The sequence below is a fragment of the Rhinolophus sinicus genome, chromosome 8 (assembly GCF_057876585.1).
Source record: "Rhinolophus sinicus isolate RSI-liver-muscle chromosome 8, RSI-T2T, whole genome shotgun sequence".
NCBI lineage: Eukaryota > Metazoa > Chordata > Mammalia > Chiroptera > Rhinolophidae > Rhinolophus > Rhinolophus sinicus.
Window position 1 is genome coordinate 72290882 of NC_142508.1, and position 27900 is coordinate 72318781.

General features: G+C 50.8%; 1 protein-coding gene across 12 annotated transcripts in view; it reads left to right on the forward strand.

Moving 5' to 3' along the window:
• KIFC3 (kinesin family member C3) overlaps positions 1 to 27900 on the forward strand; it is a 63011-nt gene that overhangs the window by 20930 nt on the left and 14181 nt on the right. For 5 of the 12 annotated variants that reach the window (XM_019754534.3, XM_088800331.1, XM_019754518.3 and 2 more), the window contains exons 2-5: positions 10609 to 10813; positions 13410 to 13552; positions 17225 to 17363; positions 20428 to 20630. In XM_019754534.3, the coding sequence (XP_019610093.3) occupies positions 10609 to 10813; positions 13410 to 13552; positions 17225 to 17363; positions 20428 to 20630 (690 nt within the window). Of the gene's footprint in view, positions 1 to 6795; positions 6920 to 10608; positions 10814 to 13409; positions 13553 to 17224; positions 17364 to 20427; positions 20631 to 27900 lie in introns of those variants that run through there. The other 7 variants (XR_012490164.2, XM_019754561.3, XM_088800334.1 and 4 more) reach the window with 4 other exon arrangements.

Sequence of the window (27900 nt, forward strand, 5' to 3'; positions counted from 1 at the left end):
CCCTTCTTCCTTCCTTCCTTCCTCCCCCTTCCCTTCCCTTCCTTTCCTTTTCCTTCCCTTCCCTTCTTCTCTCAAACAGCTATATTGAGATATAATTAACATACCACAAAATCCACCCACTTAAAGTGTACAAGTCAATGGTTTTTAGTGTATGTTCAGAATTGTGCAACTGTCCCTATAATCTAATCTTAGAACAGTTCATCACCCCACAAGAAACCCCGTTAGCAGTCATTCCCCATCCCCCTCCCACCCCAGGCGACCGCTGATCTCCTTTCTTGTGCTGGCATTTCTTTGTGAAGCCACTGTACAGAGTGAAGGCAGGGCCCCAGGTACTGAGCTGGAAAGACCCCTCCCTTGGACCAGGCTTTCGGCAAGCAGAATCTCAGAATTACAGTCATCCCTTCCAACTTGCTTTAGTGCTGGAAAGGTCACCCGCCCACCCTCCTCACTTACCCAGGGTGGGATAGGAGGCCCAGAGAGAGGAAGAAGTCTGCCCAAGGTCAGGCAGTGATTGGGAACACAGCTCCTGCCTGGACTACCCACCTTTTTTCCGGCACTCCAAGCCTTCCCACAGCTGCTACTTATTTGTAGGCCTCCCCCTAGCCATTCTTATAACCTAGTACCTCAGCTTCTCGGTCTGTAAAATGGGAATGATAATATCTACTGCATATGTTGTTGTGAGAATTAAATGAAATCGAAGGCAATCTTGTATGTAAAGAGTTTAGTCCAGTTTTTAGGACATAGCTGTCCCTTAGCAGATCCAAGCTAAATCGAATTAATGTCCTACCCTGGCATTCCAGGCCCTGTACATGCCAGTTGTTTGGGATGGGTAGAGATTTTCCCCTCCCCACTGAAATGAGGAACGGAAGCCACTGAAACTATGGAAATCCTAGTCATTTCTTCCCCATCACCTGGAAGCCGGTGACGTTGGCAGGGCAGGCAGAAGGTTGAGACTTGTCGTGATGACTAAGAACCCCGAGCTGTGGGAGTCTGGTTAATCAACAGCGTCAAAACTTCCCTTGGCTGTTTGCAAACAAGGGCCACCCTCAGAGGAGGAAGACCAGAGTCAGGGGGAGAGGCCCCGGGGCTGCCGCAGCACCTCGCTGAGTGACGGTGGCAGTGCCAAGCGGCTGGCGGGGTGGTCATGAACTATAGCTGCAGTTCCCTGGGAACACACGGCTTCCATTACCTGGCTGCTGCTTCTGCACACCCTGCTTCCCCCCAACCCCCAGCCTTCCCCGGGAACTGAAAGCTGACTGCAGATGCCAGACTCCTCTTGAAGAAGTCTCTTCCCCAGAATGACTGATGGACTTATTGCAAGAAGCCAGAAGGAAGTGTCAGGCTGGTGTCAGAGCTTAGTAATGCTGATGGCCCCCAACAGAATCTTCCCGGGCCGGAGATGTTCCTCCTGGGAAGGTGTCAGGGGGCCTAAAAAGCAGACAGGGAGGGGGTTCGCTGACTCAGTGCTCTCAGCCCCGCCCTGCCTAGCCCAACAGACAGAAACACAGCAAAGCAACCAAACACTCTCTTCCCTTGACAGCCAGGGCTTAGATGTCTTTTTATATGTCTCATGCCTCACAGGGGAACCAGCCGGGGTAAGAATTCCATATCTAAGAGAAAAACTGTAAATTAGTACGAAAAGTAGTTCTCAAAAATTCTGCGAGTGACAGTGTAAGGTATAAATTTGGTGCAGCCCTTCCTGATGACAATCTGGCAACATGTTTAGAAAGCGTAAAAAAAAAAAAAAAAGAATGCTCAGACTATTCAGAAAGATGTGTATGAAATTAACAACCCCACTCTCATCCCCGCCCCTCCCAGGGAATGAACAGGCTGTGTGTGAGAAAGCGGGGTGACGTCGCAGCAATGTTATTTATAAAACTGCAAAAATGGGAGCTACTCACGATCTGACCCCATGGAATGGCCAGCTCAGTTGGGGCAGACCTGTTCAGTGGAATACCATGCAGCCATTTAAAATAATTAGTCTTTTCATGTCATTTCTGCTGAGCGCTGCTGGGTGTGTCCCCTGACACTGGGACCCCAACGCTGAATGGGACCTGAAGTTCCCGTCTGGGGCCTGAAGTTCAGAAAAGTACAGGCCGTAGTAGGAAAAAGTAACTCATAAAATGCTTATTATATGATTTTAAGTGAGAAAAAAACAAAGTAGAACATTCTATGCGCTCTGCCTCCCACTGTAATTGCAGCTGGTGTCTGTGGAATGCTGTCTGTGTGCCAGATGCTGGGCTATGGGTATCCCGTGTCTGCTCTTCAGTTCTCACAATAAGCCAATGGGGTAGGCTTTAGTACTACTCCATGGACACAGGAGGAAACTGAGGCACAGAGGAAATTACTGAGCCAGGGTTCAAACCCAGGAACTCCCTGGCTCCAAAACCCATTTTTAACCATTGCTACACACTATCTTTCTTTAATAGAGAAATAATGTCTGCTCAAAGTCAAGTATCAAAAATAAAATCTGGGCCAATGACAATAAGGGTGGTAGGATTGGGGGCTTTTTCCACTCTTGGTTTCTACTACATTTGTACAGGAAAAAAAAAAAGTCAATAAAACCAATCCAGACACCTAGAATTCGCAGCAGATGGGAAGAAATGAATGGAGAAGTTGAAAAAAAAGTGAGGACGAGTTAATAATGCATGCCTTGGCTTAGAACGTGGAGATAGAATGATTTAGGAGCAAGAAATGAAGTTGGGAGAGTTAGGGTGCTAGAGCCCAGGCGTTTGTGGATGGTCTTCAGGAAAAGTGACTCAGAGAAGGAGGAGTGGGGGCAACGTTATCTCCCCCTGCCGTTCTTGCTAAATCTTTTTATCACCTAGTGCTTAAATACACAACTCCCTCAGTGTTTGCATTCCTCTCATTTCTTAGAGTACAGGAAATGACAAAGGGGGAAAAAACCCTGTTTGCTTTCCACCCTGGAGCACTGGGAGAGGGTTATCTCTGCCAAATTCTTTCTCAGGTCATAAGAGGTTTTAGGTTCCCCTTACCAAGAGCCTGGAAGCACCCCTGAGTCCAATCTCCCTGGCCAATGCAGAAAGGAGTCACTGTCTAGAGATTTGAAAGCAAGGTGGTTTTATTGGGGAGAGGGTTGCCTTGGTTCCCTGCAGAGACCTTTGGAAATGGGAGAACCATTTTCCCTGTCAACACAGCTTTTAGAAAGTAGGCACCTTTGGGTAGGGACGGGGAGGGAAAGAGGGAGCTGAAAGGGGAGAGGGGAGAGAAAGGTATCATTTGTTCAAATAGCTATTGAGCACCTAGTGCCTGTAGGAGCTGAGTCTGTAGTAGCCGAGAATGACAGGAACTTACAGTCCAGCCAAGGGCTGTCCAAGACCCCACCCTTCATGTCCACTGAGGAGGGTGGCTTCCTGAGAGCTAGCAGGTGGGAGCCAAGAGCCAGCCCACCCACTATGCTCAGAGGTTGAATGCCCAAGTTCTGCAGCTAGGGGTCAAATTCATGCTTGCAGGGCAGGGTGCAGAGCCCCTGCCTGCCCCTCCACGGGATCCTTCCCAGCTGTTTCTGCACCATCCATGATGGACTATTTCAGGGGTATTGGAAGACGTGGACTCTAATCGAGTCAGGATGACTTAATATGTGACTCTTAAGTCCAGAATGTTGTTCTCCAACTTCAAGAAGCTATTTATTACCCAGAATCATGCAAGGATACACACTTTTCACAACTGCAGGATACTCCTTACTGACCACATTGAAACAATTGCTTAAGGATGCATCTCTTACCTCCTTTTGATAAGAGCTATCATTAATTTACACAAGAAAATCTGTTTGGATATGCTTAATGTGCCCTGTTCTTCCCCTCTGAATTATACCTGATCTATTTCTTTACTCAGTTAAACAATAGGTGATATCAGACACTGCAGAGGCCTTCCCGGTGATCCAGTCAGGAAAGGGCCCCTCGCTCAAGGAGCTGATGATGTAGACAGGGGAGGTCATTACAATCCAGTGGGGAGGGGGCTGCAGGCGGGTGAGCAGCTGGGGGACTGTGGAGCCTGGGAGGGTCAAGGGAAGTGACCTCTGTGCTTGAAGGACTTGAAGGAAAAGCAGGAGTCAGCCAGGTAAAGGTGAGGGGAGGCAGGTGGAAGCGGGATAAAGGCAAGAGGACTTCTAGGCAGGAGAACAACATAGTAAAGGCCTAGAGGTGATCGAATCTCAAGTTAAATCATTAAAACTGGAAAATCATGTAAGTCTTACGTGTGTTTTACTCTGGGTTACTCTTGAGAATCAGATCAAACAAAATCCAGCTTTTTGCTTCCTCTGGGCAGAACCCTTGGGCACTTGGCTACCGGCAAATTCTCCACTTTCCCTGTGACCAGGGGACAGCTGGCAGTCTCCATACAAGCCGTCAGTGAAGTTTTTAAGATAGGAATGACCTTGAAGCTGTTGGTATGTAGTGCCTGGTGACCTTGTGCATTCTTGAACTAAATTCTAACAATCAGAAGGTAATTTATTTTTACACTTCCAGTCAAATCCATTTGCTAGGATTCTGCAAATGCCTCCTCCTAATATCTCACTTTTCTTTTTCCTTCACTGGTGTTTTGATCTTAATAAATTCTTGCACCTATGTACATATGGTAATACTATATGTTTGTGTGTCATAGATCTACACACACACCTATTGGTTTCATATCTCAGCTCTATCACACACTGAGTTTATGAATGAACTTTCAGAGGCTGTTTCCTGAAAGATGGGGCTATGATGATGCTTAGTTTGTAGGGTGTTCAGGGTTAAATGGAATCTTGTTTATAAAGAGCTCAGAGCAGTGCCTGGCACGGTGTTAGCTTTGAATAAATGGTAGCTATTATGTGCATGGAAAAAAAAAAAAGACTGTCCTAAAATGTTGGCAGCATTTATCTCTGGTGGGTGGGATTATGGTTACAATGAACATCTATTACTTTTGTAATCAGACAAAAAGAACAACAAATATTATTATTAATTTAAAAATCTGCCTTTGGCTTTGTTGGAAGAAACCTGCAGTTGTCGGTGTACCAGTGTCAAGTAAGACAAGGCCTCCAGTGTTATACCAGGACTTTTGAAGTCCTATGCCACCTCTATCTCCAATCAAACAATAGGGACTATAATAAAGGGAGAGACTTGGTCAGGAATCTAGAGAAATTTCGACCTCATCCAATCTTGCAGTCTGGAGGGCAGGCAGGGGGATTCAGAGAAGATAACTCAAATTATGGCCTTCTTTCCCATTGGGAGGGTTATCCATGGTTCTTAGTTAGAAACCTCTAACTCTCCAGGGAACCATTCCAGGAGAGTGACATTTATCCTCTAATGGGCCTTCACTTAGGCATCTCAATTAGGAAATAAAACACATACTAGCCCACTTCCAGTAGGGGGGCTGCGAGTGTCCTGGCCTAGCATCCAGAATAATCTGAGGCCCAGAACCCTAGCTCTGTCTCTGGTTGAGATTCTTGACCACCAGCCCAGTGTCTGGGCAGCAGCAGGAGATAGAAAGTCGTGGAGCTACATGACCCCCTTCAGTCCCTTTTTCTCCTCCTGGGCCAAGCATGACGGGGCAGAGTACCCACCCTCCTCAGATTATCTGCGGAACCATCAGCCTGCACTGGGCTGCTTTCTTTCTCCTCCTTCCGCACCCTGGAGGGGGAATCTTGCTACTGACTCGGGAGTAAAATGCTGCCTCTGTTTGGGAGACAAAGAACAGAGTGGCTCCTCGGGGTCAGCTGCCTCTCCTTGGCTGGCTCCCTGGCCTCCCCCAGGCATCTAGTATGAGGGCCTTTGGGCTCTACCCTGGGAGCTGCTGCGCTCCAAACTGTTTTCACTGGAGCTTAAAGGAATATTTTACCTTAAAAAATCCCAAGCAGTTTTTTTTGGCTCTGGAAGATATTAACTTCCCCGGGGGGAGGTGAGGGCCATGGGGGTGCCGTGGCTGGGGAGGCAGCCAGGCTTCTGTATTCCTCCTCCTAGAACTAGTGAGAGCAGGTGTGTGAAAACATGTGATAACGTGTGAAAATGCATGTGTGTGCACACTAATGAGAGTGTAAGAGCATGCGTGAAACTGTGTATTGGTGTGTAAAAGAATGTGTATACTAGAGTGTGAGACAAGAAGTCGCAGGGCATGTGAAAGACTGAGCGTGTGGAAGTGTATGCGTGTACTAAGCGCGTGTGACATATTTGTGGGAAAGCATGTGGGAAAGCCTGTACACAATACGATAATGTGAGTGCGTGTGTGAATGTGAAAGTGTATACGTGTACTAGCTAGAGTGTGTAAGAGTGTGTGTGCAAGCGTGTGCTAGTGTCAAGAAAACGTGTAGTAGAGTTTGTGTGTGAAGGGCAGTGAGGACGCACAGGTAAGCGTATGTGTGAGTACTAACTAGTGCATGTGAAAGTTTTGTACTAGGGTTTGAGGATGTGACTATTAGAGAACATAAGTTTAAGTGCAAAAGTACGTATGTACGAACTAGTATGGGAATGTGTCCATGTGTATTAACGACAGCATGTGTGAAGGACGTGTGCACTCTTGTGTGAGAGTCTGTGCATGGAAGCATGAACACGTATGACATGCGTGGGCCCTGGTGGGCGAGCGTGCACGTGTGCATTAGCATATATGGATTGAAGGGAGCCAAGACACCCAGGGTACGGTCTGGGCGGAGCATGGGCGGTTGTGGAGTGGGCAGCACCGCGTGTGTAAGTGCGCGCGTGAGAGTGTGCAGGAGCGCGCGCACCGCCGCCATCGCCCCCTGCTGGGTCGAAGCCGGTTGCCATGGGAACGCGCCGCGGCCCGAGTTAATCATTTCCTGTGGAAAGTGTGCGGGAGGGGCAGAGCGGGGCGGGCCGAGGAGGCAGCGGCGTGGAGCTGCCTCCTGCCGGCTGGCCGGGCCGAGCCCCCGGCGCTGCAGCTACGCCGGGATCCTGCCTCCGCCAGGCGGGTGAGTCGGGGGCCGGTACCAGCGGACGAGCTGGGGGTGGGCTGGGCGCTCGGGATCCTCCCGGCCCACTGTTCGGGGCGCCGTGTCTGGGCCCACCCTGCCCGCGGGACCCCCTGATCGGACCCGCCGAGGGGCGCAGGGAGGGCCGGGCCCCGGAGACTCAGCCCTCCGCGGTTCCCTGCCGCCTCCCTCGCAGTGCAGCCGGAGCCTAGGACCTTGTCCAGAACAAGGTGGCAGCCACATCCCCTATGGTTGGAGCAGCCTCGGGACCCCCGTTCCGATTTCATTGGCCCGGAAAGGAAGACCCTACCGGGAACCGCATGTCCGTCAGGGAGGCCCCCTCCCCTTGCGGAGGTCCCCCCTGCACCCAGGGCTCCCTTGAAGGCTGCAGTTTCAGGCCCTCCCACCATGTACATCCCCTGGGCAGTCTGCTTTCCCCCTTGCAGGGCCGGGGGTGCTGTGGGCCAACCCGGAGGTGAGGAAGGAGGGCCTGGGCAGGTGCCTTTCTGGGCAGTGGGGTAACTGAATGATTGACAGCGGCTGCCTGGGGAATCCCAGAAGGGAGGAAGAGCCAGAAGCCACCTCCTTTAACCCCCAGTTGTGAGTTAGAGCAGAACTCTGGTGCAGTGAAGGGCCTGGTCCTGGGAGATTAGGAAGCTGTTTAAATACCCGAGTACTCCTCCAACCTCCAACACTGGTGTCTCAAGGTTGTGGGCAGTGGCCCCCCTGGCCTTTCCTATGCCCCAGCTCTACCACTGTTTGAGGCCGGGTGAGCACCTCTCCTTGCCCAGGTGTATTGCCCATGCCCTTGATAAAGTAGCTGTCTCCTTGACCAGGGAGAGTCCTTTGCAAGGAATGCATTCTCAGAATGGGGCCCTGTGTTTGCAGTGACTGGACTTGAGGAAGGTAGGGTGATGAGTTCTGCCGTCCTTACGGGCTCTAGGGAGCAGAGGTTTTGAACTTTGAGTTGTCCTGGGAAACCCGGGATGTGTGACTGTGTGCAAGGGAGATAGCAGCTCCTGTCCAACTCCCTGACCTCCCTGATCTCCCAGGGAGACCAAGCCCTCCCCAGCAGCAGTCTCTGGGCAGTTGTCAAGTCTGTCCGTCAATCATTGCAATATTCCTGGTCGGGACAAGGGGGCTGCAGCTTTGCTGCTGTGGCCTGAATCCCAAGAGGTAGTACCCCTCTCTTGAAACCAGTCTCTCTGCATTCACCCACCCCTGGTGAGAGATCACTGAAAAATGAAATTGTTGAGGTCTTTGTATATGCTAGTATTGTTCTGAACACTTTATGTATGCATTGTCTCATCCTTATACCAACCCCACAAGGTACAGTTCTCCCCAATTTCAGAGGGAGATAATGAGGCACAGAGAGGCAAAGTAATTCTCTCAAGGTCACACATCTAGTAAGTGGCAGAGCCGGGTTCTGAACCAGCTTTTGGTCACAGCCACTCCAATACAGTGTCCCCATTGCCCTATCCCACGAGTCCTACGTTGGTAGCAGCTATAGCCTTGCGCTTACTTGAGTCCTTGATAATTTTGACCGTCACACTCCCCTCTGTTAAATTCAGCTGCTTTTTCCTCTTCAGGATCTTGCATACACCCTTCCTCTTTCTTCCTGATATAATCCTGGCTGTCTCCCTGACTTCCCTTCCAGAAATTCACAGAAATATTGTCTCTTCCTGTCCCTGCTCCTCAGACTTAGCTGATCTCCTTCAACGTCTTTTCCCTCAGCCGTGGAATTGACCTTGAATGCCCTGCCTGGCATGCAGGTGGAGTCCATCTCTCTCTCCCTCCGTGCCCATCGGGCAGCTGATCATCAGGCTTGTGTACCCATCTCTGTGCCAAATAGCCTGGAGGAGAGGACGTCTGTCTGCTCCCCTTGGTTCCTTCCACTCCACACTTGTCCATCTCCAGTTCCTCAGTGGAGTCGGCCCAATATTTGGATTAACCTCCGCCCCATTCTTTGGCCCACAGTCCTGCCGCTGTCCCAGTGAGACTGCACCCAGGAGCCTCCTCTTCCAAGTTATCTTCCTCAGTCAAGGAAGGCAAAGACCATGAGTCCCTAGACAGGAGCCTGACATTCTTCCAGGGCTCAGCTCCGTGAACATTGGTCACCAGATCTTCGGGCCACCTGTCCCTGCACTCTTACTTTTTGCCTCTCGATGCATCAATCATTCCTTTCCCTCTGTTGACCCAGCATGCTCCAATATCTCCTGAACACCACGTCCTCTTAGTTCATCCTCCCCTTCCCATCGTAGCCAAACTTCCCAAAGAGAAGGAAGTGGCGACTTCCTGTAGCTCCCACCCACCCCTTGGTTTGCCCTCTGTCTTGCTCCCCAGACATTCTCCCTTAAAGAGACCTCAGGAGCTTTCTCTCAGTTTGACCTCTCTGTGGCATGGTTCATTCACTGGTCACCTCTGAGGACTCTACACCTGTCTGGCTTTCCTTCTTCTCCAGCTTTCTTTCTCACCAAGAGTGAACTCTGTCCTCCCTGGTTGCCTCTCGTCTTGTACAACCTTTGGTGATTGCATCCTCCCGGTGAAATAATGGCCTCCCAGCTCTGAGTCTCCATCTCTAGCCCTGGTCTCTTCCATACTTTTCAGCCTGAGCCTTGGCGTGCGTTGATTTCAGGACATTGAACCAACAAGCGTTTGCTGAGTGTTTGGTGTGAGTGTAGCTGCAACTCCAGGCTGGGTGCTGTGGGCTTCAAAGATGAACATTCTGTGAGCTCCGCCCTGGGGAACCATAGAGGGTCAGGGGAGATGGACGCCATTCAAATAGATATCGTTACTGCCTGGTGGAAAGCAGTCAGTGAAATGAAGGATGGAGAAAGTGGTCTTCAGTCCAGGTAGTGCCATTAGGAAGTCCTTGGGTACCTACAATTCCATTTTGAAACCCAAAGCAAGCTTCATGTTGCCTTTCTGAGATGACTTGGCTTCTTCTGTAAATTGCATCACTGTCCGAGTCTGGGACTATAGCTTGGTCACCTTAAATGCCTTCAAAGCTGCTTTGCACACATAGGTGCTCATAAAGATTTGTGTACTGAATGCTGGAAATCTGTTATGTTCATTTGCTCAGTTTATAAGGGACCTATGGGCTTTCCATCCAGACCACCCCCATTTTCCCACAGCTGCTGGTGCTTCCCTGTAGCCTGTTTGTGAACATTTTTTGAAGTATTTACCTTCCTCCTCACAGGGAGCTTTGAGGACACATTTCTCCTGATCAAAGAGGACCCCTGGCAGGTGCTTGGCACACAGCAGGCACTGGATAAATAATAATTAAATGAAGAATTTAATTTGTATCTCAACTCCTAGCCGATTGCCTGCCATGTTGTAGGAACAGAGTGAAAGCTAGTTGGAATCCATGAATGAGCTAACTTTAAGAGAATCTGATATATGTGGGGCTGTGACCTGGCATGTCTGCAAGCTGCCAGGCTCCAACTGGATGGACAGATGTGGGGTTTCTACATCTTGCTGCAGACACACCTTATCAGCTCCTTGCGCACTTCTGAGCCTCCCTACTCGATAACAAGCATCCTGAAATGGTGCAGGCCCATTTCTTCCCTTGAGACTCGGGGTCCTTGGGGGACTTTGGAGTTGGCACACACCCTCTAGATGGCGGGCTCCCATCTGCCCCTGTGCGGGCCACCGGTCTTCAGTCTCATTTCCCCGTGCTCTCTCCGCAGGCTGCCCGGCCCTGGGAGGAAGCTGCTGAGCCCCAGGCCATGGTCCAGTCTCGCCGGACCTGGAACCTGGGAGCCACGCCCTCGCTGCGAGGCCTGTGGAGAGTGGGCCGGGCCCCGGAGCCCGAGCCGGGGATGGCTCGCCCCGCCCCAGCCAGCCCTGCCGCCCGCCCTTTCCCACACACCGGCCCGGGGAGGTTGAGAACTGGTGAGTCCGCATTTTTAAAATGCCTCTTTATTTCTCTTCCTTCCTCCAGATACCAGAGATGAGAGCGAGGTTTCTCGCAAGTTCCTAGGCTCAGTCAGAGCTGTCAGGTAAATTACAGGGTCCGGCAGCCCGCCGAGCGGGGCGTGGAGGCAGGGCGTCAATCTCTCTGGGCTGCTGCCCTGCGCTGTCTGTACAGAGAAGTCGCGGACGCTGAGTTAAACTTTAACGCAGTCCCTAAAGCAGGGGGAGACCGCCTCCAACAGCCACGCTGTCCCAGCCCAGCCAGGTCGCGGTAGCTCCGCGGTCCGCTGGTCCTTGGCGGAGTACTCGGGGTTTCCCTCGGTTCCTTCCCGCAGCTGGTAAACAAGGTAGGTGAAGTGGCTGCCTGGCGCCCTGCGCGCCACTGACACTTGATCCCGCCTGGGCTGGCCCGCGGATGGCGGGAGGAGTGGACTGAGGCACTCCGGAGGGAGGCCTGGCGGGGTTTGGGTGCTGTACGCCCAGTGTTAGGTGCCATCCAGGGCGGCTTCTGTGGAGGCCCCGACAGCAGGTGGGCAGTGAAGGAGTCCCAGAGTCTGGGCCCCCTGCTATCCCCCTGGGGAAGCTGTCAACACCAGCTCTCCTTTCTGGGTCATGTCCCCTGGTACCTCCAACATCAAGAAGTGAGCGGTAACTCTGATTCTGGGTTAGGGCTAGATTGTCTGGCTGGTCAGGGCTGGGAGCTGCTCTTGACCCTCTTCCAAGTTGGACTTGGGCAGGTCATCCTGGAAGTGTCAGGAGAGAGAGATGTCTTCAGGCAAGAGGCCTTTAGGTGTTTGCTGTCTTTTGATCTTGAGGTACAGGGTGAAGGGTTTAGATTACCAGCCTGTGGGAGTAGCAGAACCCCTCCAGGCCATCAGGCCCAAGCCCCTCAATGTACAGAAGGGGAAACTGAGGCCCAGAGCAAACCACAGCAAACACAGCAAACTCCTGTTGGGTTCCCTCTCTCCTACCACATTTGTGCCGTCAGTGGCAGCCAGAGTGATGCCCTCCAAGGTCTCTCTGCAGGGGACAGTGAGGCTGGGATGACCCTGGAGGCCTCCAGAAAAAGCTTGTGCTTTGGGGTCAAGTAGCCCCAGTTGTCTGGAAGGGGCTGAAGATGGTCTCTATTCCACAAGCGTGTCCTAAGGATTACATATGGAATATGAGCAAGCATGGCTTTTCTGGTGAAGGAAGGAAGGAAGGAGGGAAAGGAGGGAGGGAGGAAGGGAAGAAAGGAGGGAGGGAGGAAGGAAGGAGCAAAAAACAAAACACGTTCACTTGAAAAATGAAAACCCAAAAACCTGAAACCAAAAACACAGAAAAGTAAAACAGGAAAATAAAAATCACCTACAGGCGTACCTTGGAGATATTGCGGGTTTGGTTCCAGACCACTGCAGTAAAGTGAGTAGTATTGCAATAAAGTGAGTCATAATTTTTTGACTGGTGGAGGGTCTTACCTTCAATTTGTAAAAAAACACAATATCTGGAGTGCAATAAAGTGAATAGCAATAAAACAATGCCTATATAAGCAAGTCACTAAACATTTTATATAGTTCCTTCCAGTCTTGTGTGTACGTGCATGTGTGTGTGCATATAGGTCTATCAATTGAGTACTATGAGGATTATATTATTACATAGACTTTTATCTACTTTTAAAATTCAAGACAAAGGTCAAATCAGATCCTGTGTGTGAAATACTAAGCATAGTGCCAGCCACCGGGTAGGGTTTCAGCCAACTTGGTTGCCCCTGGGCCCGTCAGCCCCCATCTTTCTGGGTGCCTGGTCCTGTGTGAGCACTTGATGTGTGTCACCCATTTTGTCCTTACCCCACAACTGAGAGTTTGGTTCCTTATCCCTATTTTACTGACAAGGAAACTGAGGATGGAGAAGGGCGTTAAGGCCTGGGATGCACTTGGCCCAAGGCTGGCATTCAGCATACAAACCAGGGTTGTGGCTCTGCTTTTGGCCCCTGTGAAGCGAGCCCTGCCCCCTCCTCCGCTGGCCCCACAGGCTGTGGTGTGGTGGATGGGGTGTTGATTCCACAGTCAGTCCTCTCCCTCATCCAGTGGGGGAGGCAGAGTGTCAGAGGCATGAGGGGATGCACTCTAGTGGGTTCTCAATATGCTTTTGGAGCCTGCAGGGACTAGGCCACCTAGCGTGGGGTTGGTCTTAATGAAGGCAGGGGAGAAATTGCCACCTAGAGGCAGCCTGGGTAATAAAACCGCAGCCCCGGGGGGCACCTCCTCGAATGATTAGCACAACTAGCTTGGTACCTCTTCCTTCTGCTCTCTGCACAGGGTACTCATGAGCCAGTGCCAGTCCTCAAAGCCACCATGGAGGGAGGGGAGCCCCCGTGGGAACTTGGGTGGCCTCCTGTAGAGAATCTTAGGGTGGCTTTTGGCAAGAAAGGAGCCAAGCCTTCCCTCTCTTCAGGGCAGCCGTGTGAGAGCATGTGCGTCCCTCCTGGCTGCACCGGGGTTGGCTGGAATGTTCAGCCAAGTTCAGCCATGGCGCTGCCCAGTGGTCCATGACCCATGGTCTGAGTATCTCATCTATCTTTTCTGTTTTGGGACAGGACGTGGAAAAGACACCCTGGCTGGCGGTGACGAGGACTCTAGTGCCCGAAGTGCAGCTCGCCCAGCTCTAGCTCAGTGCCGAGCCCTCAGTGTGGACTGCACTGGCCCCGGGAGCCCCCGCAGGCTCTACCTGAGCGTGCAGGTAAGCCCGGGGGCCTTCAAACACATGAGGGGTCCAGCTGGGTGCCCGACAGGCTCCTCCGAGGGAGGAAGCACCGAGGGAGAACTTGGGACCTGCTTTGTGCCGCTTTGTGCTGCCGAGCTCCTCGTAGCACATCCGCCTGTGAGACATGGATGGAGCAATTTGCTTTATTAGTTATCGTGGGGGGAAATCTCACAGGAGATGACAGAAGTTTTTCAGCCACACCCTGGCTGAGATGTTAAAATGGGAAACAGGGCCTTTTCTGAGAAGCTGTTAGGAAGACTGGCAGGTTTTAGGGTAGCTGTTTATTCGCCCTCGGGCATGGGAGTCCATGGGATAATACTTGCATTTCCATATTTAAAGAGGGAATCCAAAGCTAGACAGAGGGCTTCACCAAAACTTGGGTTCTTTTCTCTTGCAGTTATCACCATGATTTTCAAAAGACAGGCTTTACATACATATGTATATTTGTATGTAGAAATAATACCTAATGATAGCATTAACAGTAGCTGTAATTTATTGAACCCTGACTTTGTGTCAGACTCCATGTATTATATATCCCACATTAATTCTCAGAACAGTCTTAAGACACAGTTACTATTTTATCTGAATTTTATGAATGAAGTAATGGAGGCTCAGAGAGGTTAAGTAATTTGCTATTGGTCACACAGCAAGCTAGGATCTGAACCACTAAACATGATGAGCTTTATAACATATGGTATAAAGAATTCACACAGGGCAGCGATGTAATACCTAGAAACTGAGTGCCTCCTGTATCTTTGAGAAATCTGCTATTAAGAGTTTGGTGTTTAGTTATCTTTCCACTTAATTATATGTATATAATTTTTATTATTTATTTTCATATACTATTCTGTGGCTAGCTCTTTCCCTCAACAGTAAATCTTGGTGATTTCTTCATGTATATCAGTATACAGACATTCTTTTAAACTACTGCATAATATTCCACTTCAGGTTTACCATGAATTTTCTAACTGAGCCTCTGTATTAGTTCTGATTGCAATGAGCTCCTTAAACATCTGTGCGTTCATGCAGCTATAACATTGTAATTTCAGGACCGCACAGGCTTGGCACTTTTTAAATGAATGCATTTGTTAACATCTATTTGTGAAGTGCCTACTCTGTGCCAGGTGCTGTGCCAGGTGCTGACACACAGCAAAGAAGAGGTACACACCTGACAGTCTAGTGGAGGTGCCAGTGTAAGCAAATGATCACAAACATATGAATGCAAACTGGGCAAGGGCCACTGATGGCAGTGGCAGAAGACGAAGGACCAGAGTTATCAGGGCATGTTGCCAAGGCCCAGCCTCTTCCCCCCAAGAAAGATCGTGCATGAGAGGGCCTACCTTTGGAGGGACATGTGCAAATAGAAGGCAGGATAGAGTGTGGGAAACACATGTGCCCTTTGAGCATGTCCTCCGTCGTGCAGACAAAAGTCCAGGGCCTGGGGTAGCATGTGCGCCAAGTCCTGATCTGAACATGGGCCCAGTACTTGATGTTACTTCAGAGAGAGTCTTGGGCTTCTTGTGTGGTTCATCCGAAAATTGAACCAAATGGTCCTTCTTTCAGTCAGTTCTGTGAGCAAAGCAAGTCTGGTGCAAGAACAGTTAAACCCGAGAACCCTTTTTTTTTCTCTGACTTGAGCCATTGGTAGTTAAATCAGGAGACGTCAAAACCAGCTGCCTTCAGCTGGGCGGTGGCTCTGTTCTTGAAGTTTGATTATGGGGTGTTGTGTTGTGGTTGCAGCCTAGTCCTGGGGTCAGCACATCTGCTGTGGATCTCTGAGTAGCTCCAGCGAGCAACTAGTTTCCACGATCGTGTCCTTCTGGGTCCCACAAGGCTATATTATTTATCGGGGCTTTGAGGTTGGGGGTGTGGGGCCGAAGTAAGGATCCAGGCACAGTGAGGGGACTCTGTAGGCTTAGTGACCCTCCCTGCCAGCCTCTCAAGCAGCTAAAACCTGAGACGGTCCCTATGGAGGCACTGCAGAAATTCCCAACCCCCCAGGGGCCTGTCTGCCCTTCCTGTGGCTTGGCCAACAGGCCAGAAATAGTGTAACCTTTGCTCTGGTCGGCAAATGGAAACTTCCAGCTGCCACCGTTGCCGCCACCAGTGACAAACCTGCTTGTGATGGTATGGCAGTTGGTCAAAGAGTGGGGACAAAATAAAATTGGCAGAATTTTCCTAAAAAAACAAAAGATGGGCGTCCCACCCTCCCTTCTCAAGTAGAACGTGGGATCGGGAGAGGGAGGGAGTGGATTGCAAACTAGCCTGGTGATGTTGCTTTTTGCTTGTTTTCAGTTCTCTTTATTGGCTTTTTGATGATAAAAGTAAAATATTTGGAAGACTACAGAAATAATATAGTGCTAAATGGCTACCTGATATGGAGCTCTTACTATGTGCCAGACGCTGAGTATTTTGCCTAAGTTATCACAGTTACTCTTCACACCAGCTCCATGAGGTGGGGGGTTATTATCATTTCCATTTTAAAAATGGGGAAAATGAAGCTTCAGGGAAGGTAAGAAACTTGCCCAGAGTCACAAGCTCAAAAGAGGCAGAGCCAGGCTTCACACCCAGGTCTTTCTGACTCTAGAGTAGGAGAATTTTTAAAAACATAGCATTTGTCTTTTTGTTTTGAATACGGTGGGCACGAAGACACACAAAACACATCTGGAATCTCTCTTCCCAGATGACTTCTGTTGATGTTAAAACACAAAACAGAATGCTGTAGATGTTTATAAGGTTAAAAATGCAAACACCAGCAAGGTTCAAAATGAAATGAAAAGCCTCCTTTCCTTTCCCTTCTTCCCACATTTTCTCTGTTAAGTTTCTTTTTATTCTCAGAAAAGTTTAAATGGTATATGTTTCTCCTCATAGCCACTGCATCATCACCCAACCTCCCAGAGAGAACTATTGTCTTTATATTTCCCTAGATTATTTTTCGAGGCATATTTTATTTCCACTATCCTGGAATGAGATCACACTTTATATGTGGTTCTTGCTTTGGACGTCTTTCTGTGTGAGCTGCAGGTGTTTTCTCTGGATGGAAGACGCTTTCTGCCCCTCCCTTCCCTCTCCCTGCCTGGCCATCAGTCTGCTCTGTCTCAGCCTTCTTTGCCTGGGTTCTTTCTTGACCAGGAGACAGGGTCCAGTGGTCCCCAGATAGACATGGTGGGGTGGGCCGTGGCTTTCCCCTGCTTGTGTGGACCTGTGTGCCCCCTCGGAAGCCCCAGTCTGGTGCCATCTGGAAGTGGGGGCAGTTGATATGGGGGGGGTTGCCCTGAAATTGCCATGTGCCTGGTGGGCTGGACAGGCCTGTGAATCGGGGGCTGTGGGCCTGGCACTGGTGATTCATGCCCCACAGGGCCCACAGGATGCTTGCGTGGCTTTTGCCTGAGGATTTCTAACCTTTTTTGCTGGTGGAGAGGGCTGGCTACTGATGGGGGCCAGGGGAACACACTGCCACTGTCTTGTAGGATCTGGGCACGCTTTCTTTCAGTCTCTGGGACTCCATGTCCCTACTAACCCACGCAGTGAGGATGGATGCAGTGGGTCATGGTCCTTGCCAGCTCCAGGAGTGCACCATCTTCAGGCTCAAGGGAGTCTCTCCTCACTGCAGTCCCCTTTACGAGGATTCTGGTTGTGTCTTGGCAGCAGGCCCTGCAGGACAAGGGGTGCAAGAACAAGAGTCAGGGGACGAAAGAAGAGAAGCTCCTGAAGAGGCAGGCGCCGGCCCCCAAGCGGGACCGGGAGGCCCAGGAAGCTGGTGGCACCATGAATGTAGAGAAAACAGGTAAAGGAGGTCTGCCCACCGACCTGGAACAGCCCTAGCTAGAGCTGGAGCCGGAGGGGAGGCTCTTGTGGCATCTGAGCTGTCCCCACACCCTGTCCTTCTCACCTGGAGGTGGTCCATCTAACTCTTGGATGCCTTGACCCCAGCTTGCCCATCCCTACTCCTGGGACACCCTCTTCCCAGTGCCACCGGGGCCCCACTTGGTGATAGGAGGCTTTGGCTAGCATGGGCTAGGGTTGAATTTCCCCACTTTTTGTCTTTTCCCCAGCACCTGTCAAAAACAGGGTGAGGGTGGCAGCATCAAAGATGCTACCACTGCAAAGAGAGGCCTGGTCCCCTTGTATCCATGGCCCCCCCGGGGACCCAGAGACGCCAGGACAGGGCTCCACTCTACTGCTCCAAGGCCGGGAAAGGAGTTGGTGGCTCCACTCTTCTCTGGCAAGGCTGACTGGTTCTGGAAGATTCTATGGGCTTTCTTTGTGGGATTCCCCAGTGGGAAGCCTGAGCACTGTGGTAATTGGGAAGGAACATTCTCAGGGAGCCTAAGGGGAAAGTCAACAGCGGTGTGTGGAGAAAAAGGAGCTGGTCTTTCTCTTGTTTTCCTCCTTGTCACCAGAGGTTGATTTGTGTGTCTGAACTTGCCGGGAGGTGGAAGGATCTACTCCCTTCTCTGAGGTTGTGCCAGAGCCGCACTCACCCATGTTCAGTGGCAGGTCTTGGACTGTGGCTGAGGTGTGGGCAGACGGGCCTTGGGAAAAAGGGCATTGTCCAGACAATCAGGTGGGCTCTCCTACTTTGCCAAGAGGAAAGAGGCCAGTTCCAGTCAAGAGTGAGGATTTGTCATCAGGACCAGGGCCGGGCCTCGGTGTCTCTGAGCGTGAGTTCCCGTGAGAGGGCAGTGCCCAGGCAGGGTTCCTGAGGCACACTGTCTTTTGAAAACTTGCATTGACGACTGGCCTACTAAGAGGTGTGCAGCTTCCTTCGTGCAGGGCCGCTGAGTGTTTTCCCCAAGTTCCTCTTTGATGTCACCTCTCCCGCCCTCCTCTCCTGCCCTTCTTAGCTTCCTCAAGGTCTTGTCTCCCTCAGCAGGCACTCTTCAGGCCCTGTTTTAGCTCTGCTGGCACACGGGCACTGTGCTGAGGTCAGGAAGAACACCACTAGGTGTGGGCGGGCTCTGAGGGTGTCTCAGAACGTCCTTTGTCCCAGGTGAGAAGGGCGATTCCATGTCCTGTTGGGTAACACTCGCTCACACCTGCTCATCTGTCATGGTGTCCAGGCTCCTGTCCCAAGGGCGCCCCTTTGGGCAAGGACCATTGACCCTATTTCACGAAGGAAGACCCCGAGGGGCCTCTCCCATGTCTTTTCAGTGGCAGAAGCCGCCCTTGGACTTGGAGTGCAGTGCATTCCCTCCTACTCACAGCAGTCTGCAAAGGGCTGAGGGCTGTGCCGGTCACGCGCTGCCCATGGCAGCCCCGTGTGCAGGTCTGGAAGCATCCGTCTGACCTCACACTCTCTCTAGAACAGATAGCAGAAGCTTGGCCCACTGTGTGTGACACGCATACTGTGTCACATGCAGGCCACATGGGCCACTAGCCAACCAGTGACTGCACCTGCTTCAGCTCTGTAGAAGGTCTTGAGTTGAAGCTATTCTCAGGGGTTGGGAGGAAGGGAAAAGCTAGCCTGTGTGTGCTTTGCCGGCTCTCTTTAGACTGGGAACACGGGCTTCTCACTTTCTATCCCTCCTGGGGACAGTGCTGAGACTTCCTGGTCAAGTCTAGCCTGGAACCAGCCCCCTCCATACCCCCCTGCTGTAGCCCAGTCCAAAAGCCAAGCTGCATTATGGCTTTTCCACAGTCTCAGGGAGCACACTTGCTGCCTCCCATGGGTTGAAACTGCTAGCGGGGTATGTGACTTCAGGTTTGGGTGGCTTTGTTCACAGATTCTGGGGCTCCCCAGTCCTGCTCACACAGGGCTGCAGCTCCAGTGACCTGTTGTGGGGGACCCCAGAAGCCTTGGTGCTCCAAGGTAGAGTGGAGGCTTCCAGACAGCGATTGTCACTCTTCCCGCTTACCTCGTGGACACCCCGTTCTTGGACGCTTCCTTCTGCTCCTGGGGGCTTTGGCCAGGACTGACTGGGTTGCCTGAGGGCAGAGCCAAATCCCCTGCCTTCCACCCTCTCCCCTGCTTCTGTCTCCCTCCTCCCAAACTTTTTGCCAGCTCCCCACCTGCAGAAACTGTGGCCATTCTCAGTGCCAGGCCCCATTAGCAGGTCACAGGCTTTGATTCTGTATCTGTCCTTCTATCTGTCCGTCTCTCTCCTGCTCCTGGTGACAGGACAGTGGAAGGTGGTGGCAGGAGGACTCAGGTGGAGTCAGCCCACCCTCCGTCCTAGCACTTCCTCCGTCCTGTGCCGTCCCTGTGCTCCATCCCGCCTACTGCAGGTGTGTCTGCCCCGGGGCAGGCCTGTCTGTCTTCCTGCCCACGCACTGTGTCTGTGTATGTGTCCCAGTCTGTCCCTTGTACACGCACATTCTCCCCTTGCTCCCTCTCTGTGCAGGTGACCATTCCCTGTGGAGGGCAGGGGGCAGGCTGGAGAGCCCCTGCCTCTCTTCTCTACTCTGGAGAGGGTTTGGGGTTAAAGAAACCATGTTCCCCTAAGAACAGTGTTTTCCAGGGAGAGAACCCTGACTCCTCAGCTGCTGCCAGGAGACATGTCTTTCTCAGGGGCAATGCCTTGCAGGCTGGCCATGGAGAGGGTAGCGCATCAGACCTAGAACCCGTGCTTTGAGGGGAGTATTCAGTGCCAGTTGCCTTCCTAGGTCCTGATCCAGGCAGTTCCATGCCCCAGAAGCTGCCGGCTGCAGTGGCTTCCTCGAGGCAGGCCCTGGAGCCCCCTAGCTCTTGCTTCTGCTGCTGCCCACAGCCCTCGCCCAGCTCCTCTGCTTGCATTCCCTCCCTGTCCTGTTGGGTAACACTCACCACATGGTCTGTCCTGCCACGATAGGCCCCTTGGTCAGGGTGGGACCTCTGCTGCCCTGCTGATTGGCCACTACTTTGCTCATAGGTGGGCGGCTGTTTGGCAGCGGGAGGTGCTCGAGCCTTTCGGGGCCCCCAGGTGCGGCCCCTGTGGTGCATAGGATGGTGGAGGCCATGTCCCAACTCCAGGAGGAGAAAGCCCGACTACAGGGGGAGCTGGCGGCCCTACGGGAGAGGCTGGCCCTCCACGACAGTGACCAGACAGCCACGTCTACCCAACTGCAGAACCAGGTACCTGGGGAGGGTGGGACGGGCAGAGGCCACTGCCCACCTGGAACAGGTCAGCGGCCCTCACTCAGGTCACCTGGAACCCACAGACCACCAGCATAATCGCAGCTGGGGAATGCATGAGAGGACAGGGTGGAGGGAATCGGAGGCCTGGACCTCCCATCCTGGTCATCTTTGTGCCCCACTCCTCATGGCTGCCAGGGGCCAGGACCCGCCTCTCCAGAGTGACGGGCAGGACATGTAGATGTGAGCGGAGCAGGAAGGTGCAGGGACTCTTCCTGCCCCGAGTCTACCCTCTTCCAGGCGCCCTGGCCTGGGCAGCCCGAGTGGACAAAAGTCATTGCAGAGGTCACCCCCTAGAACACCGGCAGGAAAGGAGAGACTGGTGTGAAAGCATGTGGGAGGAGGGAGTGCAAACCTCTGGAGGCCTGGGAGAGCCGAAGGTTCAGTGAACACGTCTCCTTCATTGACACTTGGGAACTCTGAGCCCCTGTGCACACCCCGTGAGCCTGACCACTGGCCCTCCTCTGCAAGCCTGGCTGCGTCACTGCCCTCTCCTTCCCCATCTCCACGTGGGCCCTGAGACCCGTTTCCTTGGGCTCAGCTCCCCACGTCCATTGTCATGTCTGTCTCCGTGCTTATGTGTGACTCTCCCCTGCTTCCCCAAGGTCCCCAACCCTGTCTGCCCCATCGTCCCACAGTGGATCCCTGCCTAAGCTCTGGGCTTGGTTTGTGGAAAGCCCTGCCTTTGGGTGGCACCATGTTCTTTCTCTGTGATGACCCTGCATGTGGCATTTGTCTTAAGGGAATATCACCGAATACCTAAGCTTGTTTTCAGTTCCAGGGACAGCAGATTATTTTTATGCACTTTTTTTTAAAAAAGATTTATTGGGGGAATATTGGGGAACAGTGTGTTTCTCCAGGGCTTATCAGCTCCAAGTCGACCTTCAACCTAGTTGTGGAGGGCGCAGCTCAGCTCCTAGTCCAGTTGCCGTTTTCAATCTTTAGTTGCAGGGGGCACAGCCCACCATCCCAAGTGGGAATTGAACTGTCAATCTTGTTGAGAGCTTGTGCTCTAACCAACTGAGCCATCCAGCCGTCCTTATGCACTTTTTAAATGCAACATTTTTTCTAGTTTGCAGGTGTGCCCTCTTCTCAAGAACTAACTGTCCTGACCGCTATCAGCCCCTTGCTGAGTTGGGTGGCCGTCTTTGGGGCGGGCCTAGTGTCCTCTGTCTCCCTCTTATGCGCTGACCCCATTGCTTGCTGCCTCTGGGCCAGTCTGCAGGTCTGCACCACTAACGGTGGCTCCTGTAAAGCAGGGTGTGACAAGCAGTGTTGTATCACTATTGCCTCCTGCAGTGCCCACGTGCCTTCCTCCCTCAGATGTTTGCTGGATGTCTCGTATGTACAGGCATTGCGAGCAGTGCTGGGGATGCCTGGGGGGCAGGCACGCCCTGGCCTGTGGAGGCTGCAGTCTGGGGGAGGACAGACATTAGTTACATGCATCCATGTAAAGTGGAAAGAGTAACAAGGGCTTTGCAGGTGGGCCTACAGACAGGGCATGAGGGCTTGTACCAGGGGCTTTGTCTGGGAGGTTAGCACCTGCTGGGGAGGTCAGGGATGGCTTCCCTGAGAAAGTGACACTGGAGCTGAGGTCTGGCACAGAGCAGAGGAACTGTTTTCTAAGCTGAGGGAACAGTCAGTGCAAAGAGACTTTGCCAGGAGGAGCAAGATGAACACATTAGGTATGAGCGGGGGGGGGGGGGGGGGATTTGCTTCCAGGACCCCAACCCCCCATATCAACATCATCAGATGCTCAAGTCCCTTATAGAAAATGGTGTAGTATTTGCATATAACCTACCCACTTCCTCCCATATACGTTAAATGATCTCTGGATTAATGATAATACCTAATACAATGTAATGCTATGTAAATAGTTCTTATACCCTATTGTTTAGGGATCTACTTCCTGGAATATTTTTTTCTTTCTCAAATATTTTTGATCTGAGGCTGGTTCAGTGTGAGGATGTGGAACGCTAGGATACGGAGGGCCGGCTGTATGAGGATGGAACCAAGGCCTGTGTTGCTGGAGCATGGCACGAGGGGTGCCCAGGGGGGCTGTGGGCTGGTGGTGCAGGCCCCACCCGGCAGGACACACGTCCGACCGACCGCGGCAGGCGAGGGTTCCTGAGCGGCCAGCTCTGCCCTCCCTGACCTTCCCCACTTCACTTTTCAAACAAGTTGTTTTGTTTCTGAGACATAATTCACCTTGCCAAAAAATTGACCCTTTTAAGGTGTACAGCTTAATGGTCTTAAGTGTATTAAGATAGTGATGCAACCACCACCACTGTCTAATTTCAGAACATTTTTCTCACCCTAAAAACATCTATTGAGTCATTTCCCATTTCCCTCTCCCCCCAGCTCCTGGCAACCGCTGATCGGCTTTCTGTTTTATGGATTTGCTTTTTTGGAACATTTCATATAAATGAAATCATAATAATATGTGGCCTTTTGTGATTTTTAAACCAAGTTTTTAAAAAACACTCTTTTCCTTAATTAGCAAAATGTATGTACTTTTTAGAGGAGAAGATGAAAGTGAACCCTTGCAGCCTTTTTGGTGTCTGTGGTTCTGCAGACGTTCCCAGCCCCCACCCCCGAGTCCCCACCACCCTCCCCTCCCCTGCTCCTCTGGACAATTTGGAGACTTCAGAATGGCGCCTGGTCTTTGCTTACTTTGTTTTATCCTTGAACTTTCTGACTGCCAGTTCTTTTCTGCAAATCTCTCAGGGGACGTACCTGAAGCTTCAGGTCTCTGAGCCACTGTCTGGAGGGTCCGGCCCTGTGGAACTGGCCAGCCGCGTGGGCCTGGAGCAGGTTCATACCCCGACTTCAGCGCCCTTCATGAGCTGTATGACCTTGGGCTAGTTAATCACCACTGTGTGTTTCAGTTTCCTCATCTGTAAAATGGACCCAATGAGATGATGCCCAGTTATTGGTGTGGCCCCTGCCACTACCGTCATCGTCACCTGGAAGAGTTTTTTATTTGGAATCATGGGAGCAGGATGCTGGTCGTGGCTGTGCCACTCGCTGACTGTGCAGCTGTGGGAAGTCACTTTCTCTCTGAGCCTGCATTTCCCAGTGTCTAAACCGATAAATGTTGTTTCGTGGTTGTTGGGCAGATCAATGGTGAGACTGGAAAGAAAAGTGGGCGGTCACCTATAAAGTTCTGTGCCTTGTGCAGTGTCACTGCTGCGTGCTCTGGTGTCCTGTCAGCCTCACTGTGCTATGACACAGATTGGCTCTCGCTGGTCTTCTAAATGTTGATTCTCTGAGAAAAGCCCACCATGGGGTACAGCACGCCACCTGTTCTCATGATGCCTTGTTCCCAGCCTTGACCAGACTCACCTTTTGAAGGGGCTGCTTTCCCACATTGCTCTTCCTGAAAGGCAGTGTGACTAGTGCTTAAGAGTGAGGGCTCCGCGGGGGTCATTTGGAGGGGCCCAGGATATAATCCTAGAGCAAGCTGTTTAATCAAGGCTTAATCTCTTGGAACCTCACTATTCCTTCCTGTAAAATGAGGATAATGATAGTACCTACCTTAGAGGATTGAGAGGTTCAAAGTGTTGATCTTATGAAGACCCCCTTCCCTGCTGGCAAAGCCGAACTCAGTAAATGGGGCTGCCGTGGCACTGTTGGAACCTGGACTTGTGAGGGCTGTGGGAGTCTTGTCAGGCCTCCCATTGGTAAGTGGCAGGTGGAGGTGTTTATATTAATCTGGAGCCCACCGTGCCCCTTGCGAGGAGCACTCGGGCCGGAGGTCCTCAGTCCTTGAGCACCCAGCTGACCCAGGCCACAGAGGCCGTTGGTCTTGGCCTGGCAACCAAGGGAGGCTGTGGCTAGAGCAGGTGACCCTCCCCCACGTTGGCAACAATAGCCCCAGGTCACATCCTGGTACCTCGCCGTCCCACTCTTGTGGATGTCCCTGGAGTGATGGCCTCCACGCTCCCATGCTCCTGCCAGTGTTACAGACGCGCAGACTGCATCCCGCCCCTTACTGCCCCTGTATCTCAACATAGAACCGTAAAAAACTGTGTTCAGAGGCCACAGATGGGCGGCAGCCTAGATCCTGCCCTCAAATGTGTCGTGTTTTTAACCGTATAAAAAAATGGTGGTAGAATGCACATTATATAAAATGTACCATCTTAAAACGGTTTTTAAGGGTACAGTTCGGTAGCATTAAGTATATTCACACTGTCTCTCTGAATTTAGCTACTCTGGGAACTTCACGTAAGTAGCTTCATACAGGATTTGTCTTTTAGTGACTGCTTTATTTCACTTAGCATAATGCCCTCCAGGTTCATCCATGTTGTTGCAAATGGCAGGATTTCCTTTTTTTAAGGTAAAATAATATTTCATTGTGTACACACACACACACACACACACACACACACACACATTTTGCTTATTCATTCATCCGTGGGCTCTTGGGTTGCTTCCACATTTTAGCTATTGGGAATAATGCTGCTATGAACATGGGTGTACAGTTATCACCTTGAGACCCTACTTTCAATTCCTTTGGATATATTCCCAGACGTAGAATTGCTGAATCATACAGGAGTTCTATTTTCAATTTTTTGAGGAATCTACCATACTGTTTTCCACGATGGCTGTACCATTTTACATTCCCACCAACAGTGCACAAGGGTTCCAGTTTTTCCATATCCTCACCAATACTTGTTATTTTCTTTTTCTTTTATTTTATAATAGCCATCTTACGGTATGAAGTGGTATCTAATTGTGGTTTTGATTATCATTTCCCTAGTGATTAGTGAATAGTGACCATCTTTTCATGTGCTTATTGGCCATGTATCTTCTTTGGAAAAATGTCTGTTCAAGTTCTCTGCCCATTTTGAATCTGGCTTTTGTTGCTGTTTTTGAGTTGAAGGATCTTTATATATTCTGCATATTAACCCCTTATCAGATATATAACTCGAAGATAGTTTCACCCATCCCATCGGTTGCCTTTTCACTCTGTTGATATTGTCTGTTGATGCACAAAAGGTTTTATTTGGATGAAGTCTAATTTATTTATTTTTTCTTTTATTGCCTGTGCTTTTGGTGTCATGTCCAAGAAACCATTGCAAAATCCAATGTATAAAGCTTTCCCCCTATGTTTCTTCTAAGAGTTTTATAGATTTAGCTCTTACATTTAGGTCTTTGATCCACTTTGAGGTAATTTTTGTACATGGTGTTAGGTAAGGGTCCAACTTCATTCTTTTGCGTGTGGATATCCAGTTTTCCCAGCACCATTTGTTGGAAAGATTGTCCTTTCCGCCACTGAATGGCCTTGGCACCCTTGTCAAAAGTCATTCGACCATATATATGAGGGTTTATTTCTGGGCTATCTATTCTATTCCATTGGCTTATATGTCTGTCTTTAGGCCAATACCACATTATTTTGATTACTGTAGCTTTGTAGTAAGTTTTGAAATCAGGAAACGTCAGACCTGCAATTTTTTTCCAGGTTGTGTTGTCGATTTGGGGCCCTTTAAGATTTCATATGAATTTTAGGATGAATTTTTCTGTTTCTGAAAAAAATGTCATTAGGATTTTGATAGGGGTTGCATTGAATCTGTAGCTTGCTTTGGGTAGTGTTGACATCTTAATGTAAAATTTTCCAATCCATGAACGTAGGATGTCTTTCCATTTATTTATATCTTCTTTAATTTCTTCTAGCTAGCAACATTTTGTAGTTTTCAGTATACAAGTCTTTTGCTTCCTTGGATAAGTTTACTCCTAAGTATTTCATTCTTTCTGATGCTACTGTAAACGTAGTTGTTTTCTTCGTTTCCTTTGTGGATTGTTCATAGTATATAGAAACACAACTGATTTTTAAGGGTTGATTTTTATATCTTACGACTTTGCTGAATTTGTTAGTTTTAATTGGCCTGCTTTTTAAATGATCCAATTGTTTGCCAACATTTAAATCTTATCTAAATTCACATAAAAATCTGGACGTTCTTTCTGTCATAAAATATTGGAAGATGTGGCACCTTGGGACTGACATTCTGCATGACACCCACTCCCTGGCACCTAGTAGCAGTTCCCACCTTTGGCAGAAGTGAGCATTATTCAGCGTGCCGAGCCCCCACCACCCCCCTGCCCCACCACCTGCCCAGCGGCCTCACTCGTAGACCCTGCTTTACCTGGCTCCTGATGCATTCAACATTCTTTCTGCATGTATTTACTCAACACCTACTATGTGCCAGGCACTCAACACCTACTATGTGCCAGACACTGGGAGTACATTGCCTAATACAATAGACAAATATCCCTGCCTTCACAGACTTTCATTCCAGGAACAGAACTTATATGTGCTAGGCCTTGTCCTAAGCACTTTGCATGTGTTATCTAATTTAACCTCACTTAATTCTTAAGACCCCCTCAGTGAGGTAGCATCATTATACAGATGAGGAAACGAGGGGCTTGGTGAAGCTGAGGCTTGTTCAAGATTATCTGGTTATCTGTCTCCTCACTGCTCCGAGCCAGTCTGCTGTCTCCTGTCTGTGGTTCTCTGGATGCCTCCGTTTGTCTGTCTTTTTTGCTCATTGTTTCCTGACCCTGAGGGACTCTTGGCACCTTCCCCCAAGCCCTCCCAAAGCAGGCCCTTCTGGGCGGAAGGCAAAGGTCCCATTCCTGGGCAGCATGGGTTCCTATTTCCCAGCCCCACATGGATCTGGCCTCCCGGAGCTCAGTCACCACACGCACACCACTGAGAGGTTTGTGCCTGACTGGCCACCCCACCGTGTTGGACTGTGTCCCCCTGCTGCCCTAGACAAGTCAGGAGATGAGTGAGTGTCTGACCTCTCTGACAAAAGGGGTCTTTCACAGCCCCCCCCTCAACCTCCTCACCTAGAGCCTCCCCCCCCCCTTTGTAGCCACCTCCTTAGGGCGCCCCTCAGAGTTCCAGACAGAGCCAAGGAGCACCTAGGGTTCCGATTGTGATGCAAGAGGGAAACAGGAGCCTGGGCTGCAGGCAGGTGGCAGGCGGGTGTCCTGACCCCCAAGTAAACACTGGAAAATCCCACTTTCACTGCACTGGGGTCTAAGTGCCATTCAGGCAATGGCATCGGGGACAAGCGAGGTCAGACGACACCCAGCCTGGTACAGAGGACGCAGCCTGACTCGCGTGCTGGTTCAGTGCAAGTGGCCCATGCGGGGTGATTTCTGACGGAGGAAAGTGGGGTGGGAGCGGGGCCTCCACCCTTTC